This window comes from Lissotriton vulgaris, chromosome 8 (genome assembly GCF_964263255.1).
Source record: "Lissotriton vulgaris chromosome 8, aLisVul1.2, whole genome shotgun sequence".
In the NCBI taxonomy this organism is placed as follows: Eukaryota; Metazoa; Chordata; class Amphibia; order Caudata; family Salamandridae; genus Lissotriton; species Lissotriton vulgaris.
The window spans coordinates 1,371,804,842-1,371,825,361 of record NC_141696.1 but is presented as its reverse complement, the minus strand read 5'-3'; the positions used below and the strand labels follow the sequence as shown (position 1 = coordinate 1,371,825,361).

The following is a 20,520-nucleotide window of genomic DNA, read 5'->3' as shown; positions in this document are numbered from 1 at the left end:
ATTTTTTTAATGGTTTTCCATTTGGTACAGATTTTATGTAAACAAGACAGATCTGGGATTGTGGTGTTCTGAGTTCATTTTTTCATGTCTGACTCTACGTGCTCAAATTTATTACAAAGTATATTCTTTCAAGTATTTTGTAGATTAATCTTGCACCATTTTTTAGGAATTCAGTCTTTTTCTGCTTTTATTCTGACACTCCTTTTGGAAACGCGATATAACTATTCTTTCTGGTCCAAACAGCACGAGTGATAGATGTGTCCAGTGGGAAAGGTGACATCGCAGGAAGTTGCCTGGAGGAAACCGGAGGTTTGGGAGTGGATATTGTTCTTGATGCTGGAGGTTTGTTGTTGCTACCAAAATCAGCTGTTAAAAAGTGTTCAAAGTGATTATCATTAAATGTTAAATAAAAATCTGAAATTCTTTCTTCACTTAGTTAATGTAAAAACAATATGCTTGAAATTATAATTATTTTCCCTGTTTTGTATGTATATTGGCACGCTTATGTCATACATGGGACCCATTCAGCAGAGTTTGTGTTTTTTATTGTATATGCTGGTTATTACAATGAAATTAAATACAAAGAATGTTGAACTACCCAATAAGTACACAGCTTATGTAAGCCATGCCTATGATGGAACCCTTCCTCATAGCTATACCGGCCACAGGTGATAGGTTCCTACTTTCCACTTTGCATTAGAACCCTCTATTTGCGTTTTTAACGTGTGATGAACAATTTTTATTGGTCATATTCATTGCTTCCATGCAGTATCAATGCATGTAGCTGATTTCAAATCCCTGCACCAACAGCATTCTGTGGGCTTGCTTACTCGGTCAGCGAATCCCAGGTCTTAATACAGAAACAGTAGATTTTCCAGAGGATGTGACAAGTCTATTAATCCAGCAGCAGTATCAGAAAGAGCAATATTGCCTATTTGCCATTATGGCGCTTTTTAATTACTTATTTACCTATCATGTGGAGGCCAAACATTCCAAAGCTGTGTTTTGATGTTTAGAAAAAGGTCTGATGCAGGCTATTGGGATTTTCAATTGTTTAGAAGTCAGGTTAGTTTCTATTTTTTTATAAGATCCATAGAACAATGCGTAATTACTGTCTGCTATTGTGGCCAAAGAGCAATTATTCACAGTGGTGTCTGTTATCAGATACAATTCCTCCATCTCCATCGTGACTGTACCGAGATGTTTTGACCAGTCATGCCTGAGCATTTGTTAACTCTACTCCAGTAGCAAAATGGAGCCTGCTAGTTGCTACCCATCATTACCCTGCTTTTTGTTGAAGCAAAACATTGTGAAGACTAACCTAATTTTGAATGGGAAATGGCAACTGTGCAACAAATAGGAATTTAACAAAAATATAACCCAACCATCAAAATTAAATGAGGCAAACCGAGACAGACCAAGTTGGAATGAATCTCTCTAGAATGTGGGATGAAGATGTGAAGGGAGGGCTTCCTGCCTTAATAGGTCATTGAAGTAGGCATTCATAGGAGCACTGAGGCAGCAGTCTTTGCCTGTTCTTCCATCCTGATGTCATGAAAGCCTCTTGAGGCCGTGAATGTTCATGGATGCTTGCCTAGTGATTGTAGAGTTCACAAGATAGACCTAGGGTTTGAAGATAACACATCAGAAATTATTTCCAGCCACTTGAATGATTTTGTTACTAAAAGTAATGGAGCACATTGTTAAGAATTGCAGTGTCTGAAAGAACGGGGGACAGGGAAAAAGCACTAAAGCTGTTATTGCATTAGAAGGATCAATGTCTGACGTGTTCTCTTATTTTCATTATAGTCAAGTTATTTCAGAAGGGAGATGGTCCTGATCAACTGCTGCCTCACAAGCATGACATTATCACACTCCTTGGGATAGGAGGCCACTGGGTGACTACAATGGAAAATCTTCAGGTGAAGTCAGATGTAGGAAACTTGACTAGTGTGAAGCTGCTCTTTCTTATACAAATATTTTTTTCATTTTGGAGATTCGTGGAGCTCAACATATTGCTGGACCCTTCAGCTAAAATAATCCACTATAATGGGCCTTCACTGAAATTATAGTTTAGCAACTTCTTTAGAAAACGGAGCACAAGTTTTACTGGGAGTAAAATTTAATCTGGGACCTGTGCTTTTAACAGCTTGGTAAACCATCACCAATATTATTTTTTTAAAGTGAATTAGTATATGTTTGTGATGCTTAATTCATGAATCTTTTTGTAATTTAGCTCCTGATTTCATTCAGGAATACAAGTAGCAAAGGCACCATTTTCCATAGCTGACGCTGAGGATGTGGTGATTGCATGCTCTTAACCAAACTGATGTATACAAGAAAGTGATGAATGGAATGCTTTAATTAATCTCACCGACTGTTAATTACTCGGATCAGCATCCTATTACCCCCAGGTCCCTTATGTCCTCGTCCCATTCATTAACTAATTGGAGATAACCATCTCTCGACAGAAAAAAGAGCAGAGGCATGCTGAGACCCTAATACTGCCCCTCCCAGCGGGAGTACATAAGCAGTAATTACCCAGCATCTCGTCTGTTTTTTTTGTCTGTCGACAGAAGTTTGCTTTGGTTGCTGATGCTGCTCCTACTGGGCTTGAGTGGCTTCCCTCTCTGGTGCTCCCCATCCGGCTGCCTTGCTGTTCGGTTGGGGTGTTGGCTGTCCTGCCTCCTGGCCTGTCGGGCTTGCTGAGAGGCTGGTTACTTCCTGGATTGGATATTGGGTGCTCCGGCCCTTCGCGACTGGTATGCCGGCCTCCGGGTCTCTTCCGGGTCACGGTGCGTCTTCCTGGAGCCTGGCTGTGTGGAAGTTGTGCTGTGTTTGCTCCTGCCCGTCTGCCCGGCCCTGGTTCCTGTGGTGTGCCTTGGGCTGGTGCGAAGCGGGGAGGGGCCCTTGTTGGCTTTATGGTGTGTGTTGCACCGGCTTCCCTCCTGGGTAAGTCCTGCGTAGTAGTTTTTATTTTATTCTGCACTATGTTAAAGTCATGCTGAGTTTGGCAGCCTTGTGTGTGGTTGTCGTTCTTGCTGTTGGTGCCTGCTACGTTTTGTTTGCAGCTCCCCAGGTGGCAGTGTCCTGTGGCTTTGGTGTGGTGGGCCCCTACGCTGCATGGGTTCGGGTCCCGCCAACGGCTCCTTTCTTGTCTTGGCGACATTTGGAGTTTCTAGTGGGGTTCTCAACCCTTCTGCATGGCGTGCCTCTTGTTTCTGCATGATGGCAGATGCCAGGGTGTGCACCGCTGTCTCCTGGGGATGTCGGGGGTTGAACCCGGGGCCTCTTTCTTGCCGTGGCGTGGATCCTTCCTCTGCCTTTTTGTGTTGCTGGTTCCTGTCCGAGCGGGGGTTCTGGCAGTTGTTTTACCTGGCCCTTCTGGTTGTTGGGCTGCGGGTGTCTCCTGGGGATGCCGGGGTATGAACCCGGGACCTCATGCTTGCATGCGCTCTGCCTCTGAGCTACATTCCGGTCGGTGCACTCCTGGCTTCCCTGCGTGCTGGTGCTGTGCTGCTGGTTTGCTTTTTGCTTGGGCTGCCCAGCTTCGGTGGTGTTGAGGTGCATGGCTCCTTGCTCTGCCTTCGGCCGGTTTACCGGCTGTGTGTCCGGGTCCTTCTCCGTCTGCCGGGGTTTGTGCCTATGGCAGTGGGGCGCTCCTTCTGGCTCCTGCCTTGCTACTTGGCTGCCGGATTTTTTTCGCTGGCTTTCCGGGTTGGGGCATAGTGTCGGCTTTCTGTGCCTTCTGCCGGCTTTGCTTGGGGTTCTTCCCGCTGGGGCTGGTCTGCTCCTAGTGGGTGGCTTGCTGTGGTCTCTTGCTTGCGCCGCTCCTCTCTGGGAGCGTCCTGTTGGGGCTGCTGTCCCCCTCCTTCTTGGTTCGCATGCTACGGGCTCCTCTCCCTCGCGCTGCTCCTAGCGTGCTCTGCCTGGTTCGGGTGCACCATTGGTTGGGGCTGGGTTTCTCTGTTCTGCCTGGTTGCTCCGGTCTCTGGCCTCCGCCCCCTACTTGCGGTGTGTGGTCTGGGGGTCACGGTTTTTTCCTGGTTGCGGGCGGCCCTCGGTTGGGTGGCTTGCGTGGTGTGGCTCACCGCTGCCTCTTCCGGCTGAGCTTCTCTGCTCTCTTCCCATGGTCTGAGTGGTGGGTGTTTTCTGTTTACGCCGCAGACCTTCTTCCTTTGGGTCGCTGCCTTTGGGTGGTGTCCTTGCTCCTGGCCTCGCGTGCTTTTTGCATTTTGTTCTGGGCCTTGTTGGGGGTTTCTCCTCTCTGTTGGGTTTGTTTGCTGCTTCTCTGGGCTGTTGGCATTCGCTCTTCTGTTTGGTGGCCTCCCGCAGGTTGGCATTGGTTCCTGTCGCCTCTGTGGTTCGCTGGTTCCATTTTATTTTGCTGGCTCTGTCTGTGCTTGCTCCTGGGGCTCCCTGTGTTGTTTGGGTCTCCCTGCCTGCTTGCTTCAACCTTGCCCTCTGCTCCTCTTGTGTCGGGGTCGCCTCTCGCTTCCTCGGCAGCGGCCTGTTGGGGTTGCGCTTCTCTTTCTCCCCTTCTTCAGGTTCCTCTGCGGCTCCCTGCCCCCGGCTGGTGGTGGGTCGGTGTTCCGGCTCCTGGTGGGGGAGTGCATGGGGGTGGTCCTGTTGGCTCCCCTGGGTTCCTGTTTGCCTGCCGCGGGTTTCCCCACTTTTCTTTCTGTCCCTCTGCATCCCTCCTTCTTGGGGTGTCACGGGGCGGGTGTTGTGTCCTGGTGCTGGTTGTGCTGCGTCTGGCTCTTTTTTTCGCGTGGCCTTGCCTCCGCTGCGGGCTGGCTGTTGTGTTGTGGCCTTTGCTCCGCTTGCGTTTCTGGTTGTGCTCCTCCGCTTCCTGGCTTCGGCTTGGTTGGTCGGGGATTGGTATGACGGGGCTCCTGGTTCTTGGCTTGTTCCTCCCGTCCCTTGGGCAGCGCTTGGTCCCTCTTGCGGCTTCCTGGTGTCGTGCCTGGGGCGCTCTGCCTGCGCCTGGGTGGTTCGTGCTGCCTTGGGTGAGCCTGTTCTGTTCTCCTTTGCTCCGGGCCTGGGGCTTCGGGTGTTGTTCCGGGGCCTTGTGTGTGCTTGGTTGCTTCTGGGGACTGGCTGCTTCTGTTCTTGTTTGCTCCTGCCCTAGCTCTTCCTGTGTTTGCCTTTGGCTTGCTTCTGGGATTTCCTGCCTGCAACTCCTGGTTCTGCCGGTGTTCCTGCCTGGTTTGTTCCCGGTTGGGGCCTCCTGTGGGGGCCTGGTGCGGCTTCTCTAGCTGGAGTTGTTGGGCGACTGCTTTCTTTTCCGCGCCTGTTTCCCCTCTTCTGTGAGTTTGCCAGGTGCTGTGGGCCTTGTCTGCGCCCTGGTGTGTTTGTTCCCTGGGGGGTTCTGGTCTCGTCTGGTTCCCGTGCCTGGCTGGTTGCCTGCTGGGGCTTTCCGCTCCTTAATACTGGTCTTCTTTTTGGGCTTTGCGTCCTTGCCTGGGCTCTATTCTGTGTTGGGCCTGTGTGGGATCCTGTGGCTCCGGGTCTGCCAGCTTCCTGCTAGTTATGGTTGTCCTCGAACCCTGCCTTCTGGGCCTCCTGGCTGTTTCGGCCTGCTCTTTGGGGTGTTTTGCTGGGTGTATCCTGGTTGTGGTGTCCTGGTTTGCTTCTGCCTCCCTTGCTTCTACGGGCTTTGTGCCCGGTGTGTGTCTGTTTGGGTGCCCCCCCCCCCTCTCTGGTTGAGGTGCGGTTCCGTGGTGCTCTTGCCTGGGTGGGGTCCTCCCTCCGGGCTGCGGGTTGTCTGGGGTTTCCTGCTGCCTGGCCCTATGCCTTCTCAGCTTTCTCCGGCTTCCGCTTGGGCGCTTACCTCTGTTTCCTTCCGGCCTACTGTGTGGTCCGGCGGTGGTGTGTTGGGGGTCCCTGTTCCTCCCTGCCCCTTGCTCTGGCCTGGGCGCTGCGTGGGCTCCTTCTGGGGTTTGGTTGGGCCTGCGGGTCCTCCTGCATGGTCGGGTTGCCTGGCTCTGGTCCTCTCTTCCTGGTTCCTTTGGCATTTGTTGCCCTGGTTTGGGCTGTTTTCAGGGCTCTTCTCCGGCTTTGCTGGAGTCGGGCCTTTTGGGCTTTTGGTCTGGGTGCTGTGCGCCCTGGGGCTGTTTCTTTTTTTGGCTGCTCCTGCCCTTGCTGCTTGCTTGGCCTGGGTGTGGGGTTCCTGTACGGGCCTCTGCTGTGTTGACACCTGTTTTTTTCTGCCCTCTGTGCCTGGTATGGGGGCTGCTGTGTATTCCCGGTTGCTCTGGCCTCCGGTCCTGCTTTGTTTTCCCTCCCTTTTGGGGTTGGGGGTTTTCTGGGGGTTGTGGCCTGTGGCTCTGTCCCCACCCTTGTTCATTGTGGGTTTCCGGTCTTGTTGGCCTCTCCTTTGTTGGTCGGCTTTCGGCTGGTGCTTCTGGGGGCATCTCTGGCCTGTGGTCTTTGGGTTGGCCTCCTTTACCCCTGCTGTTCTGGGTTTGTTGGCCTTCCTGGTTTGGTTGGTGGCCTCCTTCCCTGTGGTGTCTTTTGGCCTCCTGGGTTTTTCTGGTGTCTTTCCCCTTCCCTGTTCTGTTTGGTTGGGGTTTCGCTCCTCTTCGGCCCCTGCTCTGGACTCTCTGGGGGCGCGCCGCTAGGTTTGGTGGGGTGGGCCGGTTTCTGGCCTGTGCTTTCCTCCTTCCTTGTTGGTCTGGGTGCTTGTGCCTGTGTTCTGTTAGCCGGTCTTGGCTTCTTTCTTTGGCCTTCTTCGGGACGGTCGCGGTTTGCTCCGTGTCTTTGAGGTTGGCGTGTCCTGTGGGCCTTCCCGTTCTGGACTGGGCGGCCTTGTCTGGTGGGTTGCTTTGCCGTGTCCTTTGGGTCTTGCTTCCGGTTGCTCTGTCCCTGAATTTTCTGGTTGGCGGCCTCCTTGTTGGGGCCCTGGCCTTCTGTTTTTTGGGTTGTCTCCGGTCCTTGTTTTGGCCCTGCTGTCCTGGGCTGCGGCTCGGTTGTTCCCTGCGGTTTCCTTTTCTCCTTCTCGTGCTCCCTTGGGTTGCTGGTTTTGTTGTGGTTTCCTGGGTGTGCTTGTGAATGCGGAAGGCCGGTTTTCTGCTTTGGTATTCACCTGGGGGTAATGCTCTATTACTTACCGGTAATCTTCATTACCCCAGGTACCGTTGTCCTCATCCCATTCATGCGCCCCTTCCTCCCTCCTGGGCGGCCAGCCTTCCTGTCTGTGCTTGGTTGTACAGACGGTATGCTGGGTAAGTACTGCTTATGTACTCCCGGTGGGAGGGGCAGTATTAGGGTCCCAGCATGCCTCTGCTCTTTTTTTCTGTCAGGAGATGGTTATCTCCAATTAGTTAATGAATGAGACAAGGACAACGGGGCCTGGGGTAATGAAGATTACCGGTAAGTAATAGAGCCTTCCATTGTTATTTTGCACTCCAGGCCACCTAAGTTTGAACCCAGCTGAATGCAAATCAGTCTTGGCCCTGCTCCAATAAGAACAGTCAAGCATGAACAGTATACTTGAGTTCTATGTCCAAGGTAGGACGGGCATACACAGACGTGGATCCCGTGCACACTGTGCCACCGGTCCCAAGCTACACCTGATTGATGAGCCCTAATAAGTGTGAAACCGGTCTTGTGTTTCTTGTGTTCTGGTTCATGGAGCACCTGGCCGGGCAGTTAGGGCTTGACTGAGTCTATCGGAGCACAGTCAAGACTGATTTGCATATAGCTGTGTGCAAACTTAGATGGTACGGTGTGCAAAATAACAATGGACTGGAATTAGGCCCCGAGTAATTAACAGTGGCTGAGAATAATTCAAGTATTCCACCCATGACTTTTTGTATACTTCAGTTTGTCATTAATCAAATGCACGTCATATGGTGTTTACCTTTGAGTCTTTTCCCTATCACCTTGTGTACACATGTAAAGAAGTGTCAAGGGCCTCTGGGTCCCCACCACCAATCCTTGTTCAGCCTGGAGGATGGGGGCAGGATAACATGCTGTATCCATTCTGATCCATCAATGTCAGTTTCTTTGGGATTTTTCTCAAGCCTTGATATGTACAGGAGTGGTGCACCGTCTTGCAGAGTTTCTGTGTGTTCAAATAAAGGCAAGTAGCAACTTGTAGCACGAAAGTTGGAAACGGACACCTAATGTATAATGCATTTATCTTTTGTCAAATATTAATTCATATGGATCGTAACATAGAATGTTTTTACTTTTAAAGATTGACCCTCCAGACAGCCATTTGTTATTCCTCAAAGGAGCCACCATCTCATTTCTTAACGATGAAGTTTGGAATTTATCGAGTGGGCAGCAAGGAAAATATCTTCATATCCTTTTTTGTTTTTGTGCAATCTTACACAGCAAATATAAGTCTATTCACTAGACATGAGTGCTAAATGAAATACAAATATTCTTCATACATTTCAAACTAATGCGTAGAATTTGTATTTCTACAAGTTGTGATCACAGAGCCACATATTGTAAATATTCACACCCTAAGAATCAAACACTTCAGAGCGTGGACTTAAAAACACTGGCAACACCCCCCCCCCCCCCCCCCCCCCAAGCCCCCCCTCCCCCCAAGATTACCAATCTCGGAAAAGCACGAACCTCTTTAAAGGAAACTGCCTGTTCCTGAGGTGAATCCAAGAAGAAAGTGAGCTTCCTTGTACCATCGCAATTTATGTATTTAAGCTCCATAAAAGTGCAGCACTCACTCTCTCTGGCATCGTGTGACACAAAACAGGGACCAATCATCAGATTCCTAATCGGTTATTTACTCACCTCCCCCTACAGTTAAAACTGCCCCAAATTGAGAATATCACAACCTTCCAGGAGGCATTGGCCAAGAAAAAGCGTGGGATCCCCTTGTCTATTCTTCAGGCCACTGTTTGTGGTGATAATTCAAAATGTGTTCAGAGGACTCAGCTTTTGTAATTTCTCATGGATGTCAGTGAACCAGCAGTAGAGATGTTCTTATCCCAGACTGCTACTAAAAAGTTTGCTTCCTGCAAACAAAAGAATTATAATTATGGAAGCAGTGTCTGCTTTTTTTAGATCAACCCCATCTTCTGATTCTTTGATTGTTTCTGCTGTGAGAAAGATATACTCTTGGTTTCCATCCGTATCTCCCATTGCGAAGGTGGGGAATAAAATTGATTCCATAGGTTGGAAGGTAAGTGATGCCTGAGCCTCAGCCACTACAAAAGTGGCCTCACCTGTTTTGGAGGAAAACGACAGGCCACTATGGGAATTCCATGCAGAATTTTTCTGATAATACGCAAGAGATAAGATGCTGAATTTAACAGAGATTCTAATCGAAGAGCTCCTGCTTTCCGATCAAGTGATTAGTTCTAAGAAATTAAGTGATTCACCAGATGAATTCTGATGCGTAGATACTCCTGCAGAGTGGGCTTTGAGAAAATGAAACAGGTTAGGTTTCAGTTCTCAGTGCAGGTCATCTAAAGTTTCCAGAAACACAGGGTTCAACTGACCTTCTGACCACAACATCAGCCGCAAAAGAATAAACAGTCCTACCACCATAGGAAATCCAAGTCATTAGTGTACCATGTTAGCTGGAAAGCACCATAACAACACAAAATAGTGACTCCTCTGTTCCATCGACCTTATCTGATACTCTGGTAGGAAAGAAAACCCTATATTGTCTGTCAGAAAATCACGACAATCAGATAGGTTCTGAATATTGGCCAAAATGACAATGCTGAGAAGTACCCTCTTTCTTTATTTCACTCATAAAGTCCACTCCTTCTCAGGTCTGCAAGAGGATGTCCAACTATAGTTACAGATGCAAGCCCTGCAACCAGATCTGTCATTCCCAGTTAGACAAGGGGATTATTTTGAAATAGTTTTTGATACACACATGTATTAACCATTTTTGATTTTAAAACAAAAAACCCATGAGTTGAAATTGAGATTTGAAGGGTATTAGCCCTTCACCAGATCTTTTTTTGGTTCCATCAAGAAAACCGGATTTGCATGATAGAACCGTAAGACATATTTTTACATTTTGATTGCAAGGCAACGTTGGATCTTCTAACGCTTTGTGAAATGCAAGAACCACTATGAACGCAAAGTCTTTCCTTGTGACCTAAAATCAGCACTATGGGCTTTCTCCCAAAACATCGTATTGATTTCACTGGATTTTAGCAAGAAGATATTCTCTATCTAATTGATTGGCAAAGAACCATTTTCCAGAAAACTCGACAGGACTCTGATTCAATTGACACAGCCAAGTCTTATGGCTCGGTGGACTCAGTGACATATGAAGGGGGGTACGGTGGGTGCAGGTCGCCCCGAGTGTCACCACTAAGGGGGGTGACAAAATGTCACTGAGGGGGGTGACAAAATGGCAAAAATATGTGTAACAATCTTTTTTTTCCTTATTTTAATAATTTCAATGTGTGCGGGGTGACAAGAAATTGTCCGCACTGGGTACCACCTGACCTTGCTATGCTACTGGGTGGACTAATACATGCACTGTAGGAATCTGTGTTTGACCAAACATTATGAAGACACAGGTTTGGTGGATTGCTGTTTCTACTCGGCAGAAATTCACCAAATTTTTTATGTTTTTGAGAAACGAACTGCCAAAGCAGGAGGTTTAAAGAGCAACATTATCAGAGTATGGATGTGCTTCAAAAGGCTAACCAAAAGGGTGTCATAATTAATGTCCAGAGCATTTATTATCAAGGCCACATTTTCTTTGAGCAGCAGTCATACCGAAGAGTTAAGTACAGGGTTTCGTGTTTGAATATGACCTAAAACCGGAATAGAAGATAACGTAACCATGAGACACACGATTCAGAAAAGGGGGTGGTGATGAACAGAGTGTCTGAATTAAGCAGACCACTCTTACCCAGTCCAAAGATCAGGGCTTGATCCATCACCGTTATTTATCTCACTGCACCATCCCAGCTCAGAACCTGGCCATATGCAAATCAGTCTGTCCCTGGCCCAGTGCATCATGGGAACAGGGCAGACTAAACTACCAAGCCAATTCTTCACCAGAAAGGAGACAAGCTACCGGGGACCGGTTTCTGGCATTTCAGCCGTCTTCGGCCCGGCTTGCTTGAATCCTGATGGTGCAGTGAGAAAGGGACTCATGTCTGAGTATACCCTGCCACACCTATAGTGGCCAAAAACGATTCAGAAAAGGGGGTGGTGATGAACAGAGTGTCTGAATTAAGCAGACCACCCTTACCCAGTCCAAAGATCAGGGCTTGATCCATCACCGTTATTTATCTCACTGCACCATCCCAGCTCAGAACCCGGCTATATGCAAATCTGTCTGTCCCTGGCCCAGTGCATCATGGGAACAGGGCAGACTGAACTACCAAGCCAATTCTTCACCAGAAAGGAGACAAGCTACCAGGGACCGGTTTCTGGCATTTCAGCCGTCTTCGGCCCGGCTTGCTTGAATCCTGATGGTGCAGTGAGAAAGGGACTCATGTCTGAGTATACCCTGTCACACCTATAGTGGCCAAAACCATGAGACTCAAACAGGGACCTTATGCACTTCAGCTTTCATAAGAAAAATTGCCTCTGCAAATTTAGGCTCAGTCATGTCTTCAACAGTATTATCACAGCTATCAACAGGGCTACCTGGTCAACTGCTAATGGGATGCATAGTATTTTTCGGCATCTCAGTCTGTGTTTTGTCTTCACTAATGGCTCCCATTGTGCTGTCAAGAAAACTTTGTCAGCATGCAAGGTTGGTAGTTGCTTCTTATCTGGTTGATCCTGATGCTGCTTGCAAGGAGCTTTTTTCTTACCCACGGTACACAAAATAGAAGAAAATGAACCCATTGCAAATGAAGTGCAGGAGGCTTACGCTATGGGACAGGCCAATCCAACACTCTAACTTGCTGTGGACGGGTGCGTCCTTGGCCTGGATAAACAACACATGCCCCGCTCTGTGAGAGTCCATTTCCTTTTTAGGTCGAGCCTGGGCAGCGCATGTTCTGCTCTGTGAGCCATGCTGTATTAGAATATGTACTTGAATCTCGCCCACTCTCCGCCCATATTTTTCGTTGGCTTGTGTCATTGTCCTTCGTAAATCCTGGCTTCTGATTCGTTATTAGACTTGTTAGCCCCTCGTTAGTACCGCCTTGTCTTCATTTGTAACCTCCCATGAGGACTGGCCCTTTAACTTCGGTTGTTACATAGTACGTCTTCTTTAGTCTGTAAGGACAATTTTCTTAAATACGTTTCTTTTACTGCAGGAGGGTCTCATGTACAGTTGTTACCACCAGCTTGTTTAACTTGTAGCAAACCGGGAGCACTTCTGGGGCCATGGGAAACAGAAGGGGGCAACTCAACAATGCCTTAAGGGAGGTCAGAGGTGCGTGATGTAAATCCCCCTAGATCTGGCGTGTTTATTTTCTGATTGAACATCTATGTTAAACATGAATATGCTTTAGGTTTGTTGCTCTGCTCACTTGCTAAAAACCATGACTTCAACAAAGGGCTCTTACCCTCTTTTCTCATTTTTTTCCACTGTAAAATGGATCCAAAAAAGAAAAACTCTTTGGCTCAAATGCCTCTTTGGGCACACTCTCCCGCAACCACAAGTGCGAACTCAACCGGAAGGTATTGGAGCACTTTACTGAGCAGCTCTCCAGTTCCACAGTAGCAGCTTGCTGCACTTTGCTCCTCGGCTCCTGTAAAGGGTGTGCGTTAACCCCCAGCTTAACTTTGCTCTCTCTCATCTGCTTTTCTCCCCCTGCCCGCCACATTGCTCTGTCTATCGTTTACCTCTCTATGCCCTTCGTTCCCCTTCCCCCACTGCGTCATCATTTTTGCTTACCCACACCGCACCCTGTTTTGCTTCCCCACACCCTCCTCGTCTGTGTTCCTTCTGCTACCTTCTGTTTGCAACCCCCCCACTCACACACAATTTTAAACAAGCATTTGGAATGCTATATGTCTCGCATTTGTGAGAGTTTAAGCTATTGGCATTGTAAATGGCAATGCCTTTTATTTATGTTTTGAAAACCAAATCATAAATAAAAGGCATTGTTATTTCCAATGCCAACAGCTCAAACTGGCGTAAATGCGAGACCTATTGCATTGCAGATGCTTGTTTATGGGTGGAGCAGCGAAGATGGTTGTGTCCAGTTACCTTTCAGACTCATTTTCTTTTTATAAAGATGAGCTGGCAAATGGGTATTCCTGTGACGCTAATGTGGTAAAACAATCTCTAGCTACTCAGAATTCGCTTGGTGCTACTCTGTCCAGACTCCAGAGCCCGCTAATATGGTACACTAGATTTATACCTATTCCAAGCATTGCGGCTGTGCGTCTCTCAGATTAAGATTAATGTTATGTTTGCATTAAACTCCAGATACATGGCACTCTTAACTACACACTTTCTGAATATTTAACTTTATACTTCAATACTGTGCATCCATTCCTTAATTTCCACTGCAGATATCCTGAAAGATGTGATGGATAAACTGTCATCTGGAATATTTAGGTTAGCTTGGAAAATCAGTCATGCTACGCTGTTGCAAACTTGTAATCCTTACATTAGTAGTGCTGTTGCCTTTGTTTTTTTTTATTATCTTAATAGTGCACCTAGAACCTCCTGACTTATTCTTTTTATGTCCTTGAAACTTACGTCTTTATTGGTGGAGAAACACAATGTTAGAACACGGAGAAGAGCATTCCGGTCAACTTCAAAAAATGGGTACCATATAGGAACCTTTCTCCAGCACTACGTGACACTGCCAGCATACTCATATCAATATATGCAGTCACTGGCAAAATTTGCTCAAACATTTTATGGTTATGTTGTAAACACTAAAAACCTATGACATTGGCCATCTCATCCCAAAACCACGCTTCTTTTTGTTGTTTGTTTCCGACACAATTTTTTCCATGACTGTCCAATTTGAGTTGTTTCTAACATAGTTTAACTATAGTTTAAAATATGAGTGCCCTGATTTACAAAGTGATTAAGAATATCAGCGACTACACGGTGCTCATTAAGAGATAATGTTTGTGCACAATCTGTCAATGTGAAATGATTGAGTATCTGGAGGCCGTAAGACTCCATCTGCTAGGGCCGCACAAACATCTCAAGAAGGAATCGTGAAGACTGCCACATGGGCTTCTTTGCATACCAGTTATCTTCAGTGTCATTTAACTGTAAAGAGGTCTATCTTAGCTGAACTGATTGATAGTTACCTATCTAGTGTAGTTGTGAGGCTGCAAACTCAAAGACAGAACCAAGTGCTATTCACCGAGTTGGGGGGGGGGGGGGAGAATTCGATTGCTTTTCTTCCCAGCACATTTGGGAAACTTTACTTTTTATTCCGCATAAAAGTTAAATTAGTAAAATACGAGAAATGTGCATCACCAGAGAAGGGGCTGTTTGTTCGCTTCTCTGTGCACACCCACTGACCTTTTTCTGTCTCTATTAGGCCTCAGTTGGATGAACCTGTCCCATTGTATGAAGCCATTGTCTCGATGGAAATGGTGCAGAAGAAGGAAGTGAGAAGGAGGCAGGTCATCCAGCTCTGAAGCCCAGAGTCAATCAGTCAAGCACGCGCGCGGAGAAGCAGATACGTCACGCGTTGCTGATGGCGGCCATTACATGAACAGTCCCTGCTCCGTTTGGTGAGCGGGAAAGCTAAGTGGATTTTAGAAGCACGGTGTGACTCTAAGACATTCCCATCCCGCACTACCTTTATTCCAGTAACCGCCTGTGTCCACTCTCCAGCATCATTGAGATTGTATTCATGAAATCGCACATCCCAAAGGTGTTCCTGTTATATGTTTATAATAGGCATATCTGGTCTGGTTTGTTCTGTTTTTTTTTCCCTGTAAGTCTGGTTTGTTCTGTTTTTTTTGTTTTCATGTATGCTTATTGATGGTATGTGATTTGGTTACCTATCGATTGACTGCTGCTGGAAATCCGTTGTATAAATGATTTAATTGAACATTAAATACACAAAACAAAATGCCTTCTTTCTTGCTTCACATTAAAAAAAGAATTAAACAAACAGACAAAAGAAGATCTCTTGAAACTTTCGGTTCTGAAGCGGCCAAAGAAAGCTATTGTCTGTTTCTTACTGTGTAAGCAGGGAACTGTGCTGAAGAAGGTGGGACAAGGTAAGAATATGTGCAGAAAATTTGGGAAGTGTGCGATGAGAGTTTCGAAAAAAATAACAACATTGATCTTGCTATTCATTCATAAATGGCGACAACACTACGCCTGCACATTTGCTGTTGGTGCATTTCTGTGGAATTAGAGAGAAAGAGCGGATGTTGCAATCTGTGCTGAAATTGTAAAGAAATTAAGTAAATGAAAAAAATAAATACATGCTGGGACCCAAAGCTTTTCTTAGAAGCTCGCCACCAGTGCTGCTGAGTGTTCGGGTTGCAGAACACCAAGGCTGCCCTGTTTTGATTCCACCTCAAGGCTCTTTCTTCTACCACCCTACACTTTCTGTCTTTTTAAGTCACTCTTGCGGATTCTTTTTCATTCCTGCTTTCCAACCCAATGTTTTCTTCTCTTTCTCTCCTTCCTCCTTTTTCGTTCTTCTATTTTCTTTTTTTCCCTTCTATTTCTTGCTCAAATTCCTTGCTAGGTATAGCTTGATTGCAGTGGCACAGTGAGCAAAGAACCTACGCCTGGGCAGACCCATTGCACACAGAGTGGCAGCTGCAATAACAGCAAGGTGATGGATGGAATTCTTGAATTAATCTCAGCCATTGGCAGTCACTCGTTCCATCCCAATCCATCATTTTTTGCCCACCATGGCATCATGCCAGTTCCTTAGATAAAATCAAGCATTCTGTTTATCACCTTGTTTTTTTCCTTTTAGAAGGGAGGCATCTATTATGGTCATTAGATCCATGATATTGGCTTTGAGTGAGATGAGGAATTTCTTCAAGCATAAAGCAGGCAGGATAAACTCTCTGGTTGAGAGCTACATTTCATGCATCTTTTACCTGCAGGAGTATGAATGTCATTGTTACAGACAGGCTCACGGGATGGTAATGTGATGGTCCAGGGTGCTTGAGGATAGATTTGTGAGTTTTAGATTTTTTTGCTTAGAAACTTGGGCTTGTTCTTGCAGGCATTTGCGTTTGATAGCTCGTGGAATACGTTAAATATCTTTCTAGTTTGATAGTGGGCATCTGTAACAGCTTTGGTAAAGTTTTGCTTTTGCATTTCGTGACCAGGCCTACCTGTGTCTTTTGCAGCGGTGTCCTCTTCAGCCAATGACTTGCGCCATTGACATTCCAAAGTTTCATCAGATTCTTTTTATCCCCATCAGCTCATCATTGTATGGTGTGTTGCTGAGTTTAGCGTTGAGACTCTGTTTCCTTTACCGGAGTACAGCCAACTTGTTAAGTGCATTTTTGAGTATGGCATCTGGGCCTGCTAAATGTGTAGGGTGACTTTTCCCCTGCTTTTAAAGCCACCTTTGAAGTCTTATGATCCCATGTTTTTTAAGTGACTGGCAGGAATAAAATGATGGTCGTTGTTGTAGGAGAGAGTGGGCAACACATATTTGTGATGAAGAAAGAGCTAAGTGAGTGGCCCAACCAGAAGAGCAGTAGTACCATCATGTTAGCAAATATATGTTTCTGTGTGTATATTCGGACCCTTAGTTTGAAGTCAGTGCCTGTATATTTCCAAGAACGTTTGTTGCTGACTTCGAGGCAGACTTATTACCCAAGGGTTAAAGACAACAATATTCAATAATTAATTTGTCTTATTTTTGTAGCTGAAGGGTCACTTCCAGGAATTCATTCAGGAAAGTGAAGTTGTATCCTGGAGGCTGATAGATTACAGCTGTGCTGAGTGAGCTTTTCGGGTTGGGTTTGATGCAAGAATGTGCTTAAAGAACAATCACCGCATATTAGAAAGTGCCCTACTCTTTAGCTCTGTGGAATGAATCCGTGCTAACCTAGTCCCTGTCTTTTCTGTTATCTATCAGCCAGATTCATGAATGAAAAATCGTCTCGCAAAGGGCCAGATTCTCAGAATCTGGCCCTTTGCGAGCGCAATTTTTGCATTTGGGATTCATCATTCCAAATGCAAAAATCGCTATTTGCGAAATCGCATATTTGCGAGGAATTGGATTTAAGGAATCCCTATTAGAGATTCCTTAAATGCAATTCATTAACCAATTTTAAATTGTGAATTCGCAATATTTTGCCGCTATTTACCACGAAGTCTGACTTCGTGGTAAATAGCGAAAAAATAGAAAAAAAGCACTTTAGTGCTTTTTTCTCTGTTGCATGTTACACACACACATGTCCTTTGGACATGTGTGTGTGCAACACCTGTGTAAATTTGCATTTCAGGGGTGCTACAGGGTGTCCTTTGGACACCCCTGGCACCCTTGAAATCGCTATCTTATTTGCTATTAGCAAATTGCTAATCGCAAAAAAGGAATACTCCCCATTCATTCCTATGAGCCTTTAGGCCCATAGGAATGAATGGGGAGTTATTCCTTATTTGCGATTAGCAATTTGCTAATAGCAAATAAGGAATGTGTAGGAATCGCAATTTATTTAGCGATTCCTACATGAATCCCGTTTTGCAAGTCCTTAATAGCCATTCCTTAATAATCGCTATTAAGGACTCGCAAAACGGCTCTTTCATGAATCTAGCTGTAGGACCTTGTACTCATGTCCAGCTTTAAAAGAGTTGGAATAAGAACAGTGCATTATCATGCTGCATGAGGCTACCCAAGGCTGCACCAGTAATACTCTTAGAGTTGGGGGTGTTAACACTGTTGTTGCATGGAGTGATTTTTTATTGGAACCTGTACCAATTCAGTGAATGAAGATTGGCCAGTGGCCGTGAAGCAGCGTGGAGATTCAGCAGCGGATAGCAGGCCCGTATTGCTGGCTGCCTCTGGTGGGGGCACTGCTGTTTGGCTGAGCCCGGCGCTCCGGGGACAGTGAGAGCACACCATAGTTTGGCTGCTGGGCGGAGACTGCGCCGGGGCAGCGCGGAGGACCACTGTTCTGCCCCTAGCAGAGGCTTGGCAGGGAGGACTACAGTAGCTCGGCTGCCCGGCGGGGGTCTGGTACCCCTGTCTGAATTCCTGATGTTGCCATAAGTTGTGATGAGGCGTGGGCTGCACAGTAGCAGCGTGGTGAGCTTGGGCTTAATGAAGACGCGGCTCGGCTGAGCACCTGAATCCAGGACCCGCCCAGACACCGGCGCCGCAGCTGCTAACTCGTGGTGGCTTGGCACCACGATCTGTGATCCTCATACAGCAGGGAGGACGGACCCTGATTGCGCGGAGGCCTGGTGGTGAGGCTGTGGCTGACCTGCGAGAGTAGGCTGAGATTTGCTGTAGAGGTGCTGTAGCGGGGAGGTGATGAACTGCAGCGAGCAGCCAGCCCTGCTGCGGAATCCTGTACCTGAAGCGTGCGGTGGCCTCGGCGGATGGCACGCATGGGCCGGCTGGGGCCAGCATGGTTTGCATGCAGCGGCGCTAGAGACTTTGCACTGTAGAGGGCCCCACGATTGCTATACTATCCTGACCGCCTTATGCAGCACATAGCGCTGTGGAATTCTCCTGGGTGCATCCTCCCATCCGATTGACTGGCCCCCCTGCGAGAAGGAATGAGCCTTGACCTGCCAGAACAGGGATCGGTCACCTCTCTAACCCCCCCCCCCCCCCAGAATGAGCGAGCACCCTGCACGCTGGTGAGCCGCAGGCCTGCCGTGGATGCCACAATGCCTGTTGGCACTACTAATTCCCTGCCTGCTGGGTGGCAAGGAGACAGGACAATTGCTGTCAGTCTGCTTTAACGTGAGTTGCGGCATACGCGGGGGCACAAGGAAAGTCCTAGTAGGGAATACAGAGCACCTGCTGCACCCCACTGCCTCCACTGCTCAAACCCACAGTTCAGGCCCTGATTAAAAAGACCATTGCCCATAGTTGCTGGGCCCGGACCCCCTGCGCGCCACCTGGATGCATGTGATTTGCTAGGAAGGCCCCAATCAACCCACCCCCTTGCCTGCATCTCGCTGTCATCATTGCACATTCCTCTCTCTGGCTGAGGTGTCTCAACTGCAGCCATAATGGGGAAAACTGATACCAAGCAGCCTAAGTTAACCTTTGAGGGCCGCAGGACCGGAAGATGCAGGGAACAGCTTCATGAGGCTGGCGAGTAGACCATGCAGACAGATACACCAGAAGTGCAAGGCGATGATATACGCTCCTTGCTTCTCGAGGTTAAATCCAGCCTAAAAACTAATGACTCTAAGATTGAACAAGTAAAACAACGGGTAGACTCACATGATAACTGCATCACGTAGCTGGAGCCTAAGCTATCAGATGCAGTTGACAATGGTGCTGAGAACCGGCAGCGCCTGGTGAAGATGGGCATGGTTCGAGAGCTAATCCTTGCCAAGAATGAAGATCTTGAATCCCGTTCCCGCAGGAACAACATCTGCATCACTGGTATTGCTAAATCCACAGCAATTGCCAAAATGAAAGACTACCTGGAATCATTGTTGCACGAACTCTTTAGCACTGGTCTCTTCATTGTCGAACAAGCACACCGGTCCCTTGGCCCTTGGCCTCCTCTGGGAGACCCTGCGCAACCAATAATAGCGCGCATACTAAACTATCGAGACAGCGACTCCATCAGGGAAATGGGCGAGGTCAGGTACCAAGGTAATACTCTCATTTTACCCTGACTTTACTCTGATGGTACAAGTTTCTAGGAGAGACTTTTTACCTGCTAAACGGCTGCTCCAGCAATTACACATGACATATGCCCTCCTATACCCTGCCAAGCTGCAGATAGACTCCGGAGACAGGCTCCACTACTTTACAGACCCAAAAGCAGCTATGACATTCGCTAAACAATTGCAGAAGTCCCTCCCTGAGGGCTTCCCGCCTCGTCTGAAGATGGCCGCCCCAGAAACAATAACTCATTTAACTGGCAAGGAAAGAGCGCACATGCCGCTGCCCCTCCTGCAATGGGCTCTGTCACTGAAACTTAGCAGTACCGTTGCTGTACATCATTACCTTGCATCGGTTTGATTGTAGCTAACCAGGTTCCTACACACTGCTTCTATCTGCGAATAATGTCTCTCAGCCATCCTACCTCATTGGCAAGGGGGAAGTCTGGCTGAGCCCAAGCACCCCATAGGGATAATTCCCATGTTCTTCAGGCATCTTCCAAGTTGGGCTTCCTTGAAAGGGGGAGGAATGAGTCTCAACCTAATTTGGGGGTTGGAGTGGAAGGGGAAAGTGATGGGTAGTTCTTAGAGAATATGAGTCACTAAATCCATATCCCTGGGTTCTGTTAAGTTTTTGCACTTGTTTGACCTTGAACATGTCGTTGATTGCATTCAATGGCAGCTGCATTGCGCTCAGTGGCACAACATCCCCCTGCTCCAAGGCCGGCAACGGAAAGCACAATATTATACTCCCTTCAGACTTTGAGCATGGCTGAGGTGACATTTTTAACATGGAACATTAGAGGCATGAATGACTACCGCAAAGCGCGACTCATACACACATATCT

The 20,520-nt window shown here is 47.3% G+C and overlaps 1 protein-coding gene across 3 annotated transcripts in view; it reads left to right on the top strand.

The window, feature by feature from the left end:
* The window catches only part of CRYZL1 (crystallin zeta like 1), a 221,858-nt gene extending 206,884 nt beyond the window's left edge, over positions 1-14,974 (top strand). For all 3 annotated transcript variants that reach the window (XM_086935343.1, XM_086935341.1, XM_086935342.1), the window contains 5 exons: positions 244-342; positions 1,810-1,922; positions 8,204-8,316; positions 13,439-13,477; positions 14,427-14,974. In XM_086935343.1, coding sequence (XP_086791469.1) covers positions 244-342; positions 1,810-1,922; positions 8,204-8,316; positions 13,439-13,477; positions 14,427-14,526 — 464 coding nt within the window. In that variant the 3' untranslated portion in view covers positions 14,527-14,974. The remainder of the gene's footprint in view (positions 1-243; positions 343-1,809; positions 1,923-8,203; positions 8,317-13,438; positions 13,478-14,426) is intronic.
* Positions 14,975-20,520: the final 5,546 nt, after the last annotated feature.